At 50.8% G+C, this 22020-nt stretch overlaps 1 protein-coding gene across 4 annotated transcripts in view; it reads right to left on the bottom strand.

Annotated features, from left to right (window-relative positions):
- PLXNA2 (plexin A2) overlaps window positions 1–22020 on the bottom strand; it is a 186963-nt gene that overhangs the window by 89490 nt on the left and 75453 nt on the right. For all 4 annotated transcript variants that reach the window (XM_054803976.1, XM_054803974.1, XM_054803978.1 and 1 more), the window contains one exon: window positions 16748–16882. In XM_054803976.1, the coding sequence (XP_054659951.1) occupies window positions 16748–16882 (135 nt within the window). The remainder of the gene's footprint in view (window positions 1–16747; window positions 16883–22020) is intronic.

Raw genomic sequence — 22020 nt, 5'->3', positions numbered from 1 at the left:
CGGGGCTGACCCTGCCCACGTTCGGTTGCTGGTAACCTCGGGCGTCTCGCCCTACAATAAGGTGCCAGACTTGCTCTCACGAGGCTAGAGAGGAGCCCTGAAGGAATAGTTTAGACTCAAAGAGCAGATTTAGACAAATAGGAACATCGCCGCTCCTCTGCCTCGACACCCAGGCTGTGAGCGGCCACAGGACTGCTCTGCCTCGCCGGGCAGGAGGAGGAGCGCTGCAGGCAGCTCGTGTAGGCAGGGAAAGGGCAGGAAGCTCGAGGGACGCAGCTCTGCCCACGTACACCCCTAGAGAAGGACAGGGGCGTGATAGCACGGGTCGGGGGAGTCCGCAGAGGAAACCTCACGAGGCAAGGAGGAGGAAATGGGGTGAGGGCACGGAGCGAGGTTCAGGTCAACCCCATCTCCAGTGAAAGTCAAACCGCTGGTTTCAAGTCCTGCAGCAAAGCCTCACGCAGCGCCGGGCACGGCCTCCAGCTCCTGGGAGCGCTCAGCTCTCGTGGTGGAGATCAAGCCTGGAGCACCAGCCCTGGTGCGGGCTGCAGGGCTGCTCAGCCTCGGAGCAAGCGGTCCCGCACGGATCCTCCCCCTTCCCTCTCCGCACGCACGCACACGCTTCTGGCAGCGCGGCACACGCCATTAATTAGCTGTTTCATCACAGGCCAGCACTAACGCTAGAGCTCTCCAAGACGCAGATCAAACCGCTGTGTCCTCGCCGAGTACGAAGGACACCCAGAAGGCAGGAGCAACTTCTTTTGCAACAAGTTACAAGAAAATTTGCCATTATTATAATACATTTACTGTTGTATCGCACTCTTTTCCTCCTGTAACAGAAGGTGTCGCCGAGGACCTTAAAGTCCATCAGGAACACCAACAGCCAGATACAGCATCGCTGCGGCTTCTGTTCTTTGGAGGCTTTGCCACTGTCACCGAGTCTCTCCCCTTCTCTTTGCTCAAAAGACTCCCTGGTCGTTGCAGAAACCTGCTGGGATGGAGACGGGCTGGCGCTTCCTACCCGTATCTAGCAAACGGAGCGCCCGTGAATGCTCCGTGCGGGCCAGGAGCCGTGCGTCACCGAGATGATCGGGCTGCGCCATGTCACCTAGCAGCGAGGAGGCTCCCGGAGTTATCACAGGCAGCGGTCGCCTTCCCACCCTTCCCAGCGCTGGCAGCTTTTGATGCCCGAAAAACGCGTGGGAGAGACTCGCTCTGCCGTGCACCGGGAGCTGAAGAGGTGAGACGTCAGCGCTGCGGCACAAATCGACTCCAGACATCTCATGTGAAAACCCAGAGCTGCTCCCATGAGTAGCTGCAACGAGGAGACATTCCCGGTGGTTTTCACTGACAGCTATGGTCGCTCTAATTTCTTCCAGCATCCTTGGAAGCTGCGGGACAAATTTGCTGCTGGTGTAATACTTTAATTCATTTCAATAGATTTATGCTGAGACTAAATTTGGCCCTGCATATTTTACTCCCAAGCCTAGTAATCAGTAGTGGAAATAATTTGCTGTTGGCTGCTCTGATGTTGCCATCTTTTGTGCGCATCGAAATGACAAAGACATCAGGCCCTCAAAGTCCGATTGAAGAATAATTGGAAATCCAGAGTGGCACTAAATGTTATTTTCTAAATAAAATGCATTCAATTACAGAACATGAGGCTGTAAAGCATTAAAAAAGATTAGTTAGAGTAGGAAAAAAGAAGTATTCAAACCTTCAGAGACTTCATTATATGCACAGGATACCCTCTATTCTTTGGGACAGGCGGGAGATAAAGGGAATGCAAAACAACGCAAATATTTCCAGCAGCCCGTGCTCTCCCAGAAGATGCTTCTGCACTACTGGATTTCCACCCCAACTGTTGCACACAGTCCCTCCTGAGGGTTATCTCTTTCCCCACTGCCACGACAGGCAGGCAGAGCTGATTTCGCTTCCACCAGCACCTTTTGTTACACAAAACAAATTTCCCAGGTTGTTTTCAAACACAGAAAGTTCGTTTCATTTAAAACAAGCACACATGCACCAAACACCGATGGTCTGTGATGCTCCACCGAGGCGGCTGGCTGTCCCCCCCGCAGCGAGGGACTCCTCCAGCAATCCCCTTGGTGCTGCCCAAACACGCGAGGTACCGTGGGGTGCACGGGGATGTCCCCATCACCGGGCATCGTCCCTCAGCCCTGCAGCCTTGGCCAGAGCTTTGCTCTCAGCAGCAAAAGCCAACAGACACTTGGAGGACGTACAGCAAACCCTAAGCAAGGTCTAGACTGGTTAGACAGGGAGGGGGGAAAAAACCCTCCCCTGTGTCTGTATGCATTAGGCAAGGCGGGTGAGGAAAAAAATGGAACAAGAAAAAAAAAACCCAGAGAACAGAGCAATAAATATTTCTGCTTCAGTGTCTGCAGCGAGGTGCCGCACCGGGAAGAGAAGGCATGGTACAAGGATGGGCTGGGACACGAGGGATTAGAGATCTCTGCAGGGCAGCCGGCCCCGGATGTCAGGGTCTCTGAATCGCCCCCCGTACCCCGCAGAGGAGGAACACGTCCGCGCACACATCCTGGAGCTGAAAGTCAGACTCTGCGCTACGAGGTGTCTGCCACGTCTTTACATTAATAAGACCAAAAATACAGCAGATGCGCTCAAAACTTCAGCAAACATCATAATGGCCATCAAGCAAAGGAGGACAAAGACAATCGTATTTCACACAGTAGGAGCTGGTAAACCCATGCTTAGAGCAACAAAGTCGCAGCCAAACAAACATGACCCCAAGTGGGATCTATGGCTCTGGCAGGCACATTCTCAGCCTACACAAACAGGGCAAGATGAGATGCATTTATCTCAGATTCTTCGTTTCAACAGCTTTCCTTAACAGCTCTGGCCCCTTGAATTAATACATATTGCCAAGCGAGCTGCAGAGCGGGCTCGCAGTGGGGGAGGTATAATTATTTACATGTCTGATCGCCATTTCCATAGAAGGATTAAAGACCAGGTGAGATTTCCTTGCACACTAGTTTTTATTTTTTTTTTTTTTTTTTTTTTTTTTTAAGAGAAGATAATTGTCACTTGAAATCATTCGGGTGCAGATGCAACAAATTGCTGACCTGCGGCTGATCTCAAGCAACGCCGACGGTATCTCGACTCCACCAATAAATACACACTCGCAATGGGGAAGAGGGGAGAACAGCCTACACATAACTGAAGATGGATTTATTCCAGCCTTTGCTATAAGGCTGAAGGCTGGGAAGCCAAATCCCTCTCTCCCAGGGTTTCATTAGCTGGGAATGGCTTTCTAACGAGATTTACACAATCTAGCCTGGAGCCTACACATTTTGCTCTGCACCCAGAGACAATAACAACAGGGAGCTAAGGAGATGCCTTCTTTTTCTCTGGTCACCCATTATTCAAGACTGTTACGCTGCTGCCATCAATGTGATTACACAGAGCACGAAAATGGAATAAAAACCTGCCCTTCTATAGCATTAACTCTCCAATTTCAACTGACCCAAGCCAGGAAAACTTACAGTTACAGGGACCACATCCAGTCCATTAGGAAAGGGTAGGACATGGCCAGCTGGGATCTAAAGGACATTCTCACCACCGCTCCCGTACAGTGCTGCAGTCCCCCATCCCTGCGGACATCAGAGAAGGGGATCAGGGGGCTATTCTGGGGGGCTCGCTCCACATGCGGGGAGCTGGCAGGTTGAACTGTGTTCCTGAACCCCACTGCACCCCTGTAAGGACATGGAGAGCCCCAAGCTGACCATCCCCTTATGCGTTTTGACGGATCAAGGTCCTTTGTTGGATGCAGATGCAGTTTTTCTGGAGTGGCGCATCCTCTGCTGCGACAAACCCACACCCATACGAAGTCTAATCCAGACCCCCCCCGCTAACACACCGCTGCCTTAGAGGGATGTTTCTCCCACAGGTTCCTCCAGCATCCTGCTTGGATGAGATGGTACGGACCAGCCCACCAGCCCAGCCACGCGCACCGAAAGCAAAGACCTAAAATGGAAAAATTCAGCCTGTCTTTGACTAACAACTGGAGCTTGCACACTCCTCTCTGCAGTCACAGGAATGCTGTTTCTGGCACAGTTTCTCCAATAAACATATTCTAGTTTGGTCAGCTCTTTTTGGATGGAAGGATTTTAAGCAAATTCTTTTTGTGGGCAGGACTGTCAGCTCGCTCACACAAAGGCCCAGACACATGAGGAGGAGTTATTTTTTTTTTAACACCCATCCTCCTCTCTGATTCCTCCCCAAATTAAAAAAAAAAAAAAAACAAAACCCAAAAAAACAACTTATCATCATGTTCTTATGGAGATATTAATAGCACCCAAGACACTGACAGTTGCCTGCCTGTGAGTCACTTCTTAAAGGGATGGGAAAAAGCCTGCAACAGCTATGGCTTGTTAAGAGACAATGAAAACATCACTCACGACCAGCAGAGCTAAGTACCACCCTTACTGCTGCAGATTACACGGGAGATGCTCACGTGTGTAGTGCATGTCCAGTGCAGCTGGGTCTACCACGGGCTGACTCCGTTACACAGCCCTTGCCCAGACAACCAGCAGGAGAAGCTGGCAGCAGGGCAGGCAGCAAGCCTTTACCAAATTCTACCTGAAACGTCAGTTGACTTTGGCCATTTTGGTTTTGATTTCTATCACTGTAGTGCTCTGGAGTCCACAGCACTTACCAGGATCGTTAAGAGTGTCACTAACGGAGCAAAAGGCATGTTCCTGCCTCCGACAGTCTTCTGGGCCATCGTGACCCCAGGCTGAGGCAGCACGGAGCCCACCCACGCTTGCAACCATCTCAGCTGCTAGGAGACCCCCGGTGCCTGGGTCTTCCTTCTGGGCCCCTGCACTACTCGAATCTTCTTATTTCTCCACTGCTGGTAAGGGATTCCAAATGGGTCTTTTAGTTCAATTATTTGAAAGCATCTCTGATGCCTTGACAACCTAATTTGGTCTCCTCCAGGTCTTTCGATAGCGTGCGGGTAGAGCGGGAGCGCAGCAGGCACCATCCCGCCCATGTGATGCACTCGCAACGCAAGTCGCTCCAGCTCTCTCAGCACTCAACTCAATCTCTGTTTGAAAGGAAACATGAATACTAATTAAACAGCCATAAGGGCACAGAGCAGATAAATATGTGTTGCAAGAGAAACTGGAGAGACACGCTCTGAAGTGGAGCCAGGGAGGGGAGGAGGCAATGTGTCATTGTTTTTGGTGGCACAACTTCAGAATAGCGCTCATCACTTAAAATACTCCTCTAACTAACCAAATCCCGCGCGGCATGAGCGTGCTGGACTTCCTTTACTGCCTCAAAACCTTCCTCCTCCTCCTCTGCGACATCCACGGCTGCCCTGACTTCAGTAACACACATGCAGAACCGTATTTTGCTCCATCCGAAGGCCGGTAAAGCAGCATTTACATGCCAGCTTCCAGCACGCTCCAAAACGCCCGTGCCAACTCCTCTGCAACTGAGCAGCCCTCTGGTCTGCAACCAGCAGACTGGAAGGATAACGATCATCTGAAGCAGAATCTTTTCCTGCCACTTCTTAGATAAAAGAAAAACCCAACGCCTCCAATTTTTGTCTAACAAAGAAAGGTGACCAGTCATGGCAGGAAGACTGGATTATACGGAGCGGGCCTGGCTCTCTGTTCAGCCCTTTGCAAACACAGCAGAAACCTCCTGGCTGAGATCCTACTCAGGGTAGTGTTAAGCACAAACTACTCTGCCCTGCTTTGTCTGCGCAGACAAGGAGCAGCTGAAATCAGTGACGCTGTTCTGCACGTACTTCAGAAGGACACTGCTACGGAGATGCTCTATATAACAGGCACACCAAGGCAGAAGTGGCAACATCCCACCTGAACTTTGGTTTTTGCCATCAAAACCAGCACTTTGGCCCTGCCAGAGTTCAAGGAGGTTCGGAGGAAAAAGTTTCCAGTTGGAGAAGAAAAAAACCACCCCAGAATCTATTGATATTCACAGGCGTAGCTTGGCAGCAGCAATGCACACGAAATCTCATGTGAAACTCGAGGGCTGCCACGACGGATCAGCCGAATGCTCAGTCAAGGCTGGAAACACGCCGCCGGCTACGGCCACTTCCAGCTGCTTCGCCGGGATGGGAACACACACCCCAAGCTCCCGTGGACCCGGCCAGCCGCACGGCACCACGGCCTCCACCGCGCCGGCGTCGCCATCAAAGAGCATCCCCCTTCGTGACAGGCACTCAGGGATTTACTGATGAACATTAAATACTTTCAAAGTAGTTTTGTGCACTGAAATCACCTGTTTATGAAGATTACTTTTTTTTAAAGGTACATTTCTAAGAGTCAGAATGACTAACTCCAGCTGGGAAGGTGATGCTCACGTTGATGAAGACTTTGTAAACTATTTGTCACTGCAAACCGTGACTGGTGCCTTTTCTTCCTATATTCACCTCGCCGTGCCTATGGAGCACAGAACTGAGCAGTGATGAAATGAAGAATGGTCCTTTGTTATGGGACTAAGGATTTGGGAGGTTTCAGTTCAATCTCTTCCTCTGCCACAGATTTCCTGTGTGACTTAGGATAGGTCACGTAGCATCTCTATGCTTCAATTCCTCATCTAAAAAGTGATATTGCTGCTCCATCTCATAGGGCTTTGGGGAGGATAAATCTGTTAGTGGATAGCAAAATGTTCACAGGCTGGTGGTGTTTGCTGCAGAAAAGCCAGTGAAAATTAGGCAGCTGTGATAACTGAACAGGCAGGTAAGCGCAGAGGAAAAGGAAAGAGGGAAAACATCAATCTCTCTGTGCAAGGAGCACTTTCTAAGCTTGATTACAATAAAAATGATTTCTTTTACACCCGCGCAGAAACCATCAGGACGCCGCCGTCATTTTCCCCTCGCGCAGCCCCCGCCAGCTCTGACGAACGCCGTGCTCCTCTCGGTTTGGCCCCCAGCAAACTTGGCAGGGGGAAGTCCCGCGCAGAGCCCTGGGCACGACTGGGGCTGGCATGCAGTCCCCCAGCCCCGCGGCGCAGAGGGGAGGCCAGAGTGTTTAGTCTGCCGGGCACATTCCTGCACGCTGCTAAAATAAATAGAAGATTATTAATGGAGCTCTTTTTCCTCGCTAGCATCAGCCAGAAACGCCAGAGCTATCAAGTGGCTCCCGAGGACGGCGCAGGGACGGGGCCAGAGGGACCCTGGGGGCTGGAGGGACCCTGGGGGCTGGAGGGACCCTGGGGGCTGGAGGGACCCTGGGGGCTGGAGGGGTTTCTTCCTTAGCTCTGGCCAGAAGCTGCGCCGGGTTTGGTGCTCTGGATTTTCATTTGGGGTGCTGAACTTGCCTGCTCTCCAGAAACATCCCACATTTCCCGGGAAAACCCCTGTACCTGCCTCCATAGCCACAGTCCGGCACACTCTAGAAAATCTCAATGTCTTCACTAAAGCAAAGTTTTAACAGGGGAAACATTTTGCCAGGGGAGAAGGAGGGAAAACGAGAACAAAACCCACAAACAGTTGTTTTTCTGCTTTGCAACCAGCCTTAACTTTTACATTTAGTCCCAGCTTGCAACAGCATTACAGCCAGTTCCCCTGGGGCACATCCACCATTTTCAACCAATCTGGAATCTGCAGGGACTTTTTCCTGAACATTTCCAAACTTTTCAAATAGTTTGGTGGGAATTTGATTTTAAAGCTGAATACTTGTTTGCATTAAAGCCGTGCCGGTGGGACTGGCCTAAGGGTCCCACTGGCTGAGTGCATTCAGAGGTTTGGGCTGCGACTTAGACTGCATTTTTTAGCCCTGCTCATTTCAAAATTATCACAGGAATCCGTGTTTGTGGCTGTATTTCCCTCAATTGATCTGAAATGAAAACGAAAAAAATACAGAAACGGAAAGCCAAACCCCAGCCAATCTGACTTTGCAGAACTTTTCAGAACCTGGAGGAGAAAAGCAGAAACTGGCAAAGGATGCTCAGAGGTTAAGACTCAGGGTGGATCTGAACTCTCTTAAACCTTTCTGCAGCTTCAAGCCACAGAATCCAGCCTGATGCTGATACTGAAGTTGAAGGAAGAGCCAGGAGCCAAGCCTGGAGAGATGGCTGCTGGAGGGGCTGCTCCCCATCCCGCTCATGGCCACCAGAGAAGGTGCCGCACTGGCCCGAGCCTCCCAGGCTCCGAGCTGCAGGTGCCTGTGTCCCAGGGCAGCGAGTGCCGCATGAGACAACCTGCTGTCCTGCCCTGCAGAGCCCTCGGGTCTGAGCTCACGGGGAAAAAGGTTCAGCAGGGCAAGTGCCTGCACATCGTCTGCGCTTACTTCCTGCAAACTTCATAATAATAGAGCGATACTCTATACCGTATCCCTTTTTCCATTTCACCCTTCACTGGATCATTTTATGCATCTATTCCCATTGCTAATTCAAACTAATTAAAGTATAAAATAGAATAATTTGTGCAATTTCAGAGCGCCCTTCACCATATTGTGAGTTATGTTTCTCTTTTGTTAGCGCCCGGTGCGAACAATTCCCCTCCTCGCCGGCTGAATAGCCGCCAAACTCATTTGCTGAGAAGACAAACTATTACAGCAGCCTAGGAAGGGAAGGAAGGAAAAAAGTTAAAAAAGCTCTAGTAGACAGCAAGAGGAACCTGAGGTTTGCTTTTAAATTTCATAGCTGAGCACTGAGTGTGAAATTTCAGAATTCTCCTTCAAGTCATTTTCTCTCTTGGGAATACCGCTCTCTCCCTCTCTCATGACTCCTGTTAAGGACAGGAGACCTGCGTCTGTCTGTCTGTCCGTCCAAACACGCAAACCCTGCAGCAAACCCACAGCTCTGCAGCGCTCCCTGCATTGCTCGACCTCAGCCACGAACGTTAGCGTCATCCACGGAGATACAGCAGGAATGCCGGCTCGCCTTCAGGATGGAATGGGAAGGATGGCATCAAATCTGGAGGGGCGTTAGACCTTCCTGCAGCTATCGAGGAGTTGTCAACTGTCCCCTTACGAACACCCGATACGCGGCGTGCTGAGAAGGGGGGGGTGCGTGTGTGCGTGTGGACGTGCGCGTAAGGGAAATTCTGGAAATATTTCAGGACTGTGGTTGCTTGCCTGAAAATTAAACAATAGGTCTGTGGAAGAGGAGGAATTGGAAAGGGAAGCAAATGCTGAAGCAAATGCATGGGAACCCTGTGGCTGCGACTGGCAGGGGAAAAAATAGGCTAATACAAAGAAAAAACAAAGCAAAACAAACCAACCCTGAAAGCAAACCTCACAAGCACTTGAAAGAAACAACCAATGACCAAAATATATCTCATTTAGAAAAAACAAACCACTGACCATGACTGTTGAACTTTTACACTGGGACTTTTTTTTACCCCTTCTTCCAGGAAAGTTTACTTTTCAAGTATTCGTTACCTCAAAGACGTCCGCACTTAACTCTGCACCCTGGAATGTTTGAACGTTTTGTGTCTACGTAAATCTGAGCAGGCTGCGGGGCTGGAGGAACGTACTGGAACCAGTCTGGACACCGACGCGCCAGCCCCACCGTGGCCAGAGCTCTGCACGCGTGACAAATGGACTGCCAGCGGGGCAGGAAAATGAGACAGCATGCTGTCCCACCTGGCCAGGCTGGGGGGCTTTTTTGGTCAATTGATGCTAATTAACACATCCTTCTTGTCAGGTAGATATTGTTAATGATCTCAGACAAGTTTTTAGCTGAATTTCTTAATTATTCCTAATTGACTACAGGGAGGAAAGCGGAAAAGACACTGCATCGGCTCATGAATTTGAGGACAGAGTAGCATGAAGTGGTGGTCGTGGAAGAGGACGGCACAGAGCTGGTGCAAACCTCCCCATGGAGCACAGCCCTTCTGCAAGGACCGTGCTGCTCCGGGGGGATCCTGTGCTCCTTCTCTCATCCCCTTACTCTACTCCCTCCTTGCCCCAGCTTATGGCTATTTCGTGCCTTTCTGCAGCGGTCGTGGAGAAACACAAGTTGGGCAGGTGTGTTTACACACCCCAAGGTGCTGGAGTAGCAGGAGGTCCCAGCCAGGCTGGTGACACCGAGGGTCACAGCAAGCCCCACGGCCAGGCAAGCCGTGCCGTCCCGTCCCGCTGCACCCCCAATTTATCTGCACGGGTGCTGGCACAGGATGACTGGACGGAGTAATTCAGGGGAGGTGGGATTTTAGACACATCTGGTGGGATTCAGCTGAGCCATTTTCCCTGTCCCAGTGGTTCAAACTTTGCTAAGATTATGTCCAGCTAACTGGCTGATCAACTAGCAGATAATGTAGTTAAAAATTGAATCAGTTCATTTTTTCCCTCTTGATGACTCCAGACCCTTTTATCCACGTCTTGCATTTTTTATTGTGTTTTCTCAGTTCTTTTCAGGACACCGTCAGTATTTACAGCCTCGCTACTCCAGAACTGATGGACTTCCTTGTTTGTCTCAGCCCTCACTCCAATTCCAACCTCTTCTAAATCATCCGGGCAGCCCCCGCCTGCCTCCCTCTCAATCAGCATCCAGAAAGCTCAGTCCAAAGCAAAGCAGTTTTCAGAGGACTTAACCATCTCGGGGTTACAGGACAGGGAGCCGCGCGACAAATTATCCTCAGAGACTCCTGCAGATCTGCAGCTCCTGACATGGGGGCATTTGCAAAGCAAATATTTCACAGCTAACAGAGCAGACTAAAAGACAGTTTCTTTACCTAAAGCCACGATGATGTATACGGAAGAGGGAGGGGGGGAACATCACTCGGTGGAAAAGCAACAGGTCTGAGCGAGCTCCGGCAGCGCTGCCTGCTTCCCCTGGGGAGCCAGGAGCACGCGCCCGCGAGATGCTCGTGGCCAGGTCAATACTGGTCATACTGGTCAATGCCCCCCAGTGCTGATGCACGCACGGTAACCATGCCTGGAGCACCGCTCCTCGCTGGTTAAGAGACAAGGCTGGGATAAACCGACCCCTTCCACCTCTTCCATCCAAACAACCTTCAGGAGTGCCCCCGCTGCCCCGCGCCCGGGGACCATCGCTTACGGCGGCAGGCAGCAGCTCTGCCCTCCCCGCTGCCGTGCCCTTCTCGCCACGGCGTGAGGGGAATCTTTAGGGGCCGGCATAAATCTTCGCTGCCTCCCGCCAAGCGACGGGCGGGAGCGCAGCTCCGCTCATAACGCTCTGCGTAAGGGTCTCCGAACTACATCAACCGGGTGTAAAAATGTCACATCGGCCACCAGAAATCGCTCAGGTGCTCTAGCGAACGCTCGCTGAAAAACGTCAGAAAGTCAGCCCGTGCCCTCTAAACCCTCCCTGCCTTCCCCCCTAAAAGGCACGGGCCAAGGGTTGCGCTGCGATGGGCACGGAGGGGCTCAGCACCACGCACGCAGGAAGGTGCTCACGGAGCATTTGTACCCGCTGGAGGAGGAAAGGATTCCTCAGTGCAGCTCAGGCTACAGAGGTCCAGGGCCCTTCTGAGCTCTGCCGTGCTAATTGATGTTATCTGCATTTCACTGGGTGATTATGTGTTATTATTTCTACCACGGGAATAGTGAGTTTCCCAGTCACGGAGCTGGATGCTGCTCTCTTACATACGGTATAAAACCAGAACGAATTCATCCCCCTGTGGCAGAATTAACCACCGAAGTAACTATGGATGAGCTGAGAGCAGCAGTGTTTCTGAGGCAATGAAATGCGCAGGGATTTTGGAGGATGCTTATGGAAGATGAATTCTGCATTTGCAACGTCCTGGCCAGGTATCTCATTAGGAAGGTGCTGCTTCACCCATCAGGGAGCAGACCCGCATCGCGTGACCTCAGCACTTCATCAAACTATTTTACGTGATTAGCACAAACAAGTGATAGTTCATTAGCTGAAAAAAAAGTGCTGGAAAATAAAGAAGGAAAAATACGTCTTAGGACGGCGTGTCTGCAGGTGGGGAAGAGGGGGAGGAGTGCCTGCGCCGGGGTCTGGCTCCTCTGCACCCACCAGCACCCTGTGCCCATCGCTGCCTCCTGCACCCACAGCCCGCGGCTTCTGCAGGCTGGGCTTACAGCTCTGCATTCGGGAAGAGAAAAAGACCTGTTGGGCCACGTTTCTCTTCACTAGCGCAGGGATATTCCCTTCCAACAAGCCCTGCAAGTATTTTGATCACGCTGTTTTCAATTTCATCTTTATAGCCCTTGATTAGGTGGTGAAATCTTTTGGAGGTGGCAATCCCTGCCCTGGTGCCTGCCACGCGTTTGATTGAGCCTCCGCTCACTCCCAGATTAAAAATAACAAAATTTGTTCTTCTCTCAAGAGCTGCAAAAATCTTTGGCCCCAATTCCGCTGATGCTTATATAATCTCCGCGCTGAAGCATGCCCACCATCTCTCGCAGGGTTAGCTCTCGATTGCTGAAGGTGTACGTGGGAGCAAAGTCGAACCTGCTGCCTGTGAAACCAGTGCTGCAACAGTTTGATCCTGCACAGAGAGCAGATACAGCGAGTAAAAAGGGCTCGCAGCCTTGGACTCGTAAAATTGCCCTCGTCCTACAGGGCTGATTTAATTGAAATGCACTGAGCTTTCCGACATTATAAAAACCTACCGTCTCCCTGATGCACAGACAATTAATGCTTCGGTTCTGAACTACAAAGCCACTTTTTCCTCAATATAACCAGCACTTTTCCTGTAAGCCTCAGTTGTTCCCTCTGAAAGCAAGAAATCAGAGCAGCTTTTCTGCACATGCAGGGGCTGTTGGTGGGGGCTCCATGACAGACTCACTATTAAAGGGGAAGATTTTTAATCTGGGGGCTTTTGGTGGCCCCAGGACGCTCACTGCTGGGTTTGCCCTGCGCTGCCGTTAACCCCTCGCCTGCTGCTGGATCGCTGGGGGCTCCCAGCCCTGGGTGCCCCCTCACGTCTCACCATCTCGGTAGAGATCAGCGAAGCAGCCGACGAGCCCATCATGACAGCAACGTTACCGATTCCACTTTAGAATTTTATTTTGTGGCTTGGTTTTTTTTCCTGACAGAAATTATTAATTGCATTTATCTGCCCATGAAAAACAAGAGGCAGCTCATGCTGAGCACCAGCTGAAAACAGCCACGGAGCAAGTCCTCTCGCCAGAGCTCTGCCGGTCCCTTCCAACGCCGACCCACCGCAGCACCCACCGCTGTTTCGGTCGGAGGGGATGGCGTAACTCTGCCCACGCCTGCGGCCCCGCTCCCGTTCCCGTCCTGGCACCCCACGTAGCTCTGCTAATGCAACATGTCTCCATCTCAGCAGCAGCAAGCGCCATCCAAGCCTTGCTCAGCTTGGGGGCAGAAATGGTGTTTGCTTGCTAGAGTGATGCTGAGAAATGAATTTCTGCTTTAAATAGACAGGGTCAGAATCGTTTCTCTTATGCCATAAGAGCTGTTTGAAACCAGGTGCAGTGGGAAGAGAGCCTGTAAAAGCTCCTAATAAGCACTCTTAAATCATGAGGCTAAAGAACACAGAATAAGTGGCTGGAAGGAAAGTTTCTTTATCCTTCTCTCCCCCGGACTAGGCTGCGCAACTGTTGCTTCTGTGCTTTGTGGGAGTGAAATCAAATGTCAAATATTCTGCTTTGGAAGAAGTTGGCAATGAAACGTGAAAGGCTCACGGAGAGCTCAAAAGGACTGCGGATAAATTGGAGCGAGGCACAGACGGGGCTGGGACGGGAGCCAGGGGAGTGGGGAAGGACTGTGCCTACAACCGCAACTCCAGATTTTAGGATGAAGCAACTACTTCCCTATCGCATTTCAGCAGAAAGCTGATCCTAGCTGCTGCTAGCACAGAAGGAAGATGGGATTCATACCCAAATGTTACAGCTGCTCTTTGCTGGGAAGCATCCCCACCTCTCAGTCTATTCAGCATAAGCAGTCCCACACAGAGCATCGCGTCTTGTTGCTGCTCTGGACCTAACACCGTAGACGCGAGAGCTCAAGACCTGCTACCGATCAGTCTTGGGAGCACAGGTTTCTTAGCTGAATACCACCAAAAAAAAAAAAAAAAAAAAAGAAAATTTAAATATGTGTTTTGAAATAGGCACGTATCCTATTTCTTTCTCAGCAGCTCTGGACAATCCTCCCCCAGTACGATAACATGCACCACATCGACGTTCAGAACAGCTGCTCCCTGTGTTATTTTACTGTGGCAGAATTTCATTTTGTTCCAGATTTCAAGACTTCAGAAGACATTTTTGCTGCATATTCTCAGCAATTCCGAGGGCACTTCCCACCATTTACAGCCTCAGCTCTCTGAAGCTGGTGGACCCTTCTCCTTCTCCTGGTACTGACCCCTTTTCAATCATCAGGCTCCTTTATATAGCACTCAGAAAAAGAAATATATTCTCCCCTCCACTCTGCTGAACTATCACATTGCCAGGATTAGGGCAGCGGGGTCACAAGAGCTCACAAAATCCATATGTAACGGCGTGCCGGGACTTCTGGACCCGAAGCACGCATCTCTACAAGGGCAAAAGGCAAATTCTGCAGTCAGTCCAGTGAGGAACGGGGGACCCCGTCCCCCCCACGCCTGGAGTCTCCCCCAAGGTGAGTGCTTTACCAGAGCCGTGGCTGCAAATGGAATTAAGGCTCCAGGAATATTCTATTGTTTGCTAATTCTCTTCACATCTTTTTGTTTCGCAATTAAGCAAATTAGCACTTTGATGAATATTAAGACGCTCTCGCCTCATAAAAGATGAGTTGGAGGCATTCCCACTGGATTTTCCTCCTAAGGAAAACAGTGTTTGAGATACACGCTGGATCGCTTCCTCCTCAGCATGAGCACGAGGAGCACATGGTTCCCGGGGAAAATGACCACAACATTAACGTTTTAATAAAATAATTCGATTTCAAAGTTTGCATAGATCCTCATTATCGCCATCTAATCCAAGTCCAAGCTGGAATGGGATCCTAAATTTGTGGCTGTTCATGGCAGTTTCGATCACTGAGTTGCTATAACAAACATATAATGCCTTCTTTAACAACAGGGATTCATTCAGTTAAGTCTTTTAGCTGGAAGAAGACTCTTCTAAAGAATTTATTCCCTGGCTTTAAATAACTTTATAACCAAGCTAAGTATTTGCCAATTTTTTTTTGTTTTGCTAGAGGTTAGCAAAACAGTTTTGCTGGCTTTGGGAGGAGCTGTAAGCTCCCTAGTGCAAGGCGAGCTGTTACGATAGCTGCTCGCTCTCTACCTCCATGAGTAGATCTTTGAGCACTTCACACTGATGTACCTCTCCATAGCATCTCACTCGGAGCAGGTGGGAGGGAGGACAGATATTTGTTTACCAGCAGATGTGGAAAGCTGTTAGTGACCAGAGGGTTAACTCAACACAGAACAATTTAATAGCATCCAGACATCTTCAGATGCCACCCCTTCTCCTGTCTCCATCACCCACAAGGCGCCAGCTCTATTAATCTGAATTACACAGTCGTGAGTAATAGCCAATAAAATGCTCAACAGAGTCAGTGAACCTAGAAGTCTGGCTTAATGGTGGGGACTTTGTGTGTTTTCTTGTCTCAGAGAAGAACAGAAGGTCCCAGATTATTTACATTGTGCTGGCTCCCCTAAGCACCAGACTCCCATGGACCATTGGCCATAAATTCCCATCATAATAATTTCTCCAGTCTGGCCCCTCCTTGCAGAGCAGGAGTTTATCCTGCTCAGAAACAGCCTCGGAGGAAGGGCCACGTGGACAGTAAATGGTGGTGAGTCCCAGAGACACCAGCACGAGCTGGGAGGTGGTGACCTGGTCCTGGGATCTCCCCCCAGGATGCTGCGTGACAGCTCACGCAGGTGCTGAGCCAGATGATGCTCTCCCTTCTGAGACCTGCCTCGTGGGTTTGCCAGTCTGCATGATGAAACTGTCACCAAAGAAATCGCCTCCCGGGAACGAGAAGTCATCCCTAGTCTGCAGACTGTAGCTGCTCAGGACTGACGTCCGTTAACCGGTCTGCCCTGCTCAAAGCGCTGTGAAAGTGCGGATGTATTCACACCACCCCATCTTATAGGACAAACACTAACTAATGCTCCTTGTAATATCATGGTGTAACATAAGGGAAAAAAACCCCTACTGCCATTTTTAAAATGAGAAATTACGTTAAAGATTACATGATTTGTTCCCGATTACACGGAGCCAAGAAGGGACATTCGTTATGCCGGGGGTGAGGCTCACCCCGTGGACCGCAGCGTGCCTGCGGGCAGGGCAGAAGGAGCAGGCAGGGATGGCCCGGGGTGGCCACCACCTCCAGGGTGACAGCAGATGGCACGGCAATGGATGGTACGGCAACGGACGGCACGGCGCAGACTCAGCGTTAACGTTGCTTGCACACTACCCGCGCCACGCTTGGTCCCACCTCTGCGCACTCGCCATCACTCCCTCGCAACCACTTCAAATACACCGGTAAGTAAATAAATAAAGCCATCCTACAGGATGCTCAGAGGAAGCTACACAAAACCACCGCCTGCCAACCTCGCTGCAGGGAGTGAATCCGTAACGCTGGTGGCTCAGGATCTCGTTAGCTAGGCAGGGAGGGTTCAGTGCCCCGAACCACATTTCCTCCCCAGCAGTTCGGCTCAGCTTCCAACACCCGTAAGCAGGCACAACTCTCTCCCCTGTGCCCTGATTTCAGTCTCTGGCCAGAGCCAGATAAAACTGCTGCTGGGGCTCCTATCCGTACCACCTCAGCTCCACAGGCTCCAACAACACGTTCTCTACGGAAGGAAGCCGCAGCCACGGAGGTACAAAAACAGATGCCTTACCTGTCGCTCCGACATGACGTACAGATACTTCTGATCGATGGAGAAGGCCATGTCTCGAAGGACTGGGCTCCCGTCCTTGAAAACTGTCACCATTTCGTACTGAATTCCACCATGGGGAGGACCATCTGCTCGGATCTGGAAGAAGCACAAACACATTACAGGTGATTTCATAGCAGCCAAATTCATAGTTTATTTCGGGGTGAGGGGAGGGGAACAAGGTAGGAGAAGGAATCTAATTCAAAATCTCAGCTCGCAACCTGGAAACAGAGTAAAGAGCTGGCAAGCAACGTGCGGGCGCAGGAGTTAAAGCAAAGGCTCCTCCTCCACTGAGGTTGATGCGATTTCCCCAAACCACAAGAAATAATGAGAAAGTTTTGCAACCCCAGAGGGAGACTGTCGGTGCGCTATGACTGACCACAGGCATCCAAGAGTAACAAAGATTGCGAACTTTTTAGTTTCTCTCCAAAATAAGCCTGAAAGAAGACCGCAAGACTCCACAGGCAGCACAACAAGGCCACGTTACAGCAGAGATTTTTTTTCTTTTTTCTCCAGATGCATGAAGAATGAGACTCAGACTATCTCCATCCACCTCCTGCTGCCACAGAAGTCTCCTACAATACCATCTCTGACTAAAAATTTGGAGATGCTGCTGCCATCCCATTACTTTCAAAGCTGCAGGATTCAGCAGGGCGAACCCGGTCCAGCCCGTACTGCTGAGCGAGCAGAGAACGGCAGCCGTACGGCCTGTTCAGTTTGACGGGCTCCCAGCATCCACCCACCCCACCAAAAGACAAGTCCCTGCTCCTGCAGGAAACCCTGCCCGAGCCGTGACAAATCCCATCCCTGCCAGGAGCGGCTGCTGTTGAGGATATGCCATCTCCTCCAAAAGTTAATAATTTATGGCCTTGGGGGCTGTGCAAGGGGAAGGGAGGAGGATAAACAAACAATTTACATTGTCTTTCCTACCAGGATTTGCATATTTGAATAGCCATTTGATTGCAACATGGTGTCTACATAGCTGAAAACACTGGCAACCGTCAGGCAGGGAGACGAGAGCAGTCAGGCGAGCCAAGGGCTCCGTGGAGCCGCCGCCGGCCCCGTGGCTCGCAGCGACAGCGATGCTGTTAGACGGGGGCCAGGAACGCGCTCTGCACGCGGGGTGTCGTGCAACACGTGCACGCTGCCCTGCGAGGAGAGGGACGCGTGGGGACCGCCCGTCCCTGGAAAAACCTCTTATCACAAAGACGCCATCTGCTGCAGCCTCGTGCCGAGCTGTCTTGCCGCATCCCGTTTTGCTGCTCAATTACTCCCTGCCTGGCTGCGGTACGGAGGAAGAGGCACGAAGAACTGGCTTTGGACACGTCTAAGCCTTCAGAAGAGGCAGGATGGAGCAGCAGAGAGGGATGTCTATTTTTTCTGGTTCATGTCCCCGTAGGTAAGAGAGCAGGTTGTTAAGCATCTTAAGATTTATCTGAGAAATGTGCCACCCCAGCTGGAAATACAAGGATATCTTCACGCTCATAGAGGAGAGATGCTCCCCTGCACCCTCCTCCTGATAAATCCTCTTCTTGGAAAGAGCCCTGATGCCTCCTGCCACGTAGACACATGTTGGGTACACAAACACATTTATTTTCTGGATTTCTCTCTTTTCTCCTTACCTTCTGAGTTTGGAGTGATATAAAAGAACACCAGGTGTGAATCCGAGTGGCCTGGTTTAACACCCACAGCCAGATGCAGGGAGCTTCTGGCAGGATTACGCAGACAGCCCAAGCCTGGCTCAAAAGCCCTGAACTTTCAGAAAGGAAAATCTAAAAAAAGGCAGAAAGTCAAATCCTACTTTAGTTACACCTGTGCAAATCAGGATACTCCACTGCCTTCACGAAATACTGAGAACTAGAGGCAGGTTAAGACCAGTATGAGACCAGTGCCTTGCTGGGTGTTGCAAACGTGAGCGAACCGCTCTGCCACCTCCCGTGCAGCCTGCGCCACGGACAGAGGGACAAGGCTGCAAAATCACCGGAGGAATAAATAACGGGGCCGCCGTGCTGTCAGGGACACGCGGCCACTTCCATGCAAACACCTGATTAATGGCCAAACGGGAATGGAAACGCCGGACATGAAGGATCAGCAGCCTTTGTGAAAAACAACTGTTTTTCAGAGTTCCCTCAGGGCACCGGCAGCTCGTTAAATTGAGCTTCTTTCTAGTAATGAGCTCAGACAGGGCTAATAAAGAGAGATACCACTGGACAAGCCTTGTGCAGGCCAATTCCAACTGGGAATTGCAGCTCTGGGCTGGAGACAGCACCATGTGCATGAGGGCTCCTCCAGCCTGGACAAATGCTTGGAGCTGTGCCTGGCACGGGTGTCTTGGGACGCAGCCGGAGCCCTGCACAGGGTGCTGGGTGCTGCTTGCACCCTCCTGCCTCCCCCATAGGCAGGAGCAGCAGCCCGGGGTCTCCCACCGAGCCTGTCAAGGCGAGATGGCTCCGTGTTACTCAGAGACCACAGGACAAGATGAGAGCCGAGCCTGCTGCTCTCCCACCCCGCAACGCTGCGGTGAGTTACGCCCCCCCGGATATCCCACAGCCCCGTGCCCAGAGCACAGTGCCTGAGATACACCCACTGACACCAGGATGCTCCACTACATCTCTTCCTGAGGGTTTGGTTTCCATGACAACAAATGATGATGTCAGACGAGAAGAATGATGATTCCTGTGAATGTGGAAGAAGAAAGGGATCATCTCCACGGCAGGAAGCTTCTTGTTGACATTTGGAGAGAGAAACAATTCTTCTGCCTGACTTACGGGTGCCCTTCCAGTGCCAAACAACTACTGATCCATCGCTGGAATAACAGCGTGGTACCAACCCTACAAGTCTGGGTTCATCCCTGAGCCCAGGCTCCCGGCACAGCGATGGAGGAGAGGGAAGGAGCGGGATGGGGCTGGGCTGCTGGCGGTCGTGTTTTTGACATCCCCCTAACTCTACCAGTTTTTCTTCTCTCATGACGTGATGATGGGACACGGGAAGGGTTTAGGAGAAAGACACAGAGGGAAGCGGTGCAGGTTGGAATGGGTGGGAGCGCAGCGAAACAAGCGGCAGGCAGGTACGGGGAGAAGCACATTGGTGTAATGGAAACCAGAGGTGCCTAGGACCAGAGATATGTTCAACCACCTGAGACACAGCAGGGACCAGGAGGACAGATCGCAGGCTTCAGTTGAGTGTGAATCAGAGAGGTCGTCTGGGACAGATACAGCATTTTCCTCAATCGCTCTTGATGGATGCTTACAAATATGGCTTGAAAAGTGCCTAACGACATAATCTGGAAATCCAGGGCCAGCAGAACAGCCCGCATAACGAGGCAGAGCGCTGCTCCATTCAGGGAACTGCAGCCCTTCAAAGGCACTGCACAGATTTATGTGTTTAATACCCCCCCAATACAGACTGCAGGCATAAGCTCTGCATTATCTTAAGAGATTAGCAAAATACCATATTGTGTCATGTATATGTCGCAGCGTAGCACCTGTGGTGATAAACGTATGAGCCGTTCAAGGATCTAATACGACACGAAGCTCCAACATACCTATTGTACTAAAGTTCCTGTTAGGTATTTTGCCCAGCCTAAGCCAGAGCTAAGATACATCTGGATTCCCTTCCAGTCCCTCCCAGCAGGCTCCCATTAGAAGACATTGAATCTCTTTGTAGGAACTTTCCATGATTAAATTACCTGTCTGTTTTCATTACGAGTGTTTCAGTGAGGCTGACTCGTGATGAAATGCCTGGTGCCAGAAAAAAAACAGCTGAATAAGTCCATGCACGAAGGAACTGATTCCCTGTCCCGGATTCTAGATGCAAAGCCACCCGTTAACTCCTCAAGAACTGCGGCTTCTCCCCACGTACGCAGGCGCCTGATGGGAGATGGGTCCCAAAGAACCTTGCTGCTGGCTGCCCCACTCCGCACGAAATGGCCCGTGGAGGCACGGGATGGGCTCCTGAAATGATGCTCTTGGTCAGGAGGTGCAAGGCACTGGCTGAACATGCTTATCTTTGTACGTAACGGTGACAAAGCGCAAAGCCCGGTCAACCCTGGAGCATTAGGACTGCTCCTTTCATGTTAGGATTTCTAGCCCTTCAGGGTGAATACTATCAAATAACATTGCATTTGTGTAAAATGGACGTTTCGAGTAGAACTGTATCAGCTCTGGGAATGCGCACTGGTGCGTTACTGCATCTACTGCCTGAAATAGAAACCAAAGACAACAAGCAGCAGCCTTCATTGCCAAGGTGCATCTTTGCAGAATTGCGATTTTTTTTTTATTTTTTTTTTTTTTGCTATGTACGTCTGCACATCTCAGCTCTTGGGTATTTCCCATTAAATCTTCCCATAAAGCTCTAGGATGGATTTCTTGCTTCAGTGCTGGAAATTTAGCAGAAAGACTGTTACTGGCAGCAGGTTTCTGAATCAGGCTGAAGCACAGTATAGTTTAAATAGCCTTTCCCTACTTCTTTCTGTCCGCGGTTCTGTGGGGTCTTTCCTACCTAGACCCGGTACTAAAAGAAGTTTCCACAAGCAAGATGCTTAGCAATGCAAAAGCTCCCCAAAGACAGGACAAGACAAACAAATATCAGTCCAGATTTCCTGTGTGTGCCTCCGCCAAATACTCTTTGCAGAAAGGATTTACTTTTGCTAATCCAATTTAATTAAACTGGGCTCTTCTGCATTCACACCAGACCAAAAAGGAAGTGAGATGCACACGATGACCTGCCACTTTTGCTGTCCCCCTCACAAGCATCCTTTCTCGCAGTATCATCTTGCAGGGTCACCACCGCCAGTGTCTGCGTGCTGCTAATGGTCCCACATCGCCTACCTCACGCCCAGAGAGAAAAAAAAAAGCACAGTGATATCTAGGAGAGGAGAATCTGGAACAGAAATTGCAAATCTCCATACAAGAAGTTTCCGAGAGTCCTTCAGACCCTATATGAAATTCTTCTGGGAGTAAAGTACCCCTTAAACTCCCTCCGAGCACTGCTAACATCAGCTAACTCTTGGTGCCCAGGGAGCGAGGTCGGAGCCATTTGCAAGTCATTAATAAACCAGCGGGAAGCAGAGCGGTTTGCTGAGGACGGTACAGCCAGTCCCTAGCAGATCTGGGATCTGAATCTGCACTGCAGATGCACGGGGCCCTGCCAGAACCACTGGAGAGCATCCCTCCCCGCGTCTCCATCTGGGGGAGGAGAAACCCAGCCCCAGGAACTGGCTTCCCCTGCACACACCT

Source organism: Grus americana, chromosome 25, assembly GCF_028858705.1.
Source record: "Grus americana isolate bGruAme1 chromosome 25, bGruAme1.mat, whole genome shotgun sequence".
Classification (NCBI taxonomy): Eukaryota; Metazoa; Chordata; class Aves; order Gruiformes; family Gruidae; genus Grus; species Grus americana.
This window is presented reverse-complemented; position numbering and strand designations above follow the sequence as displayed.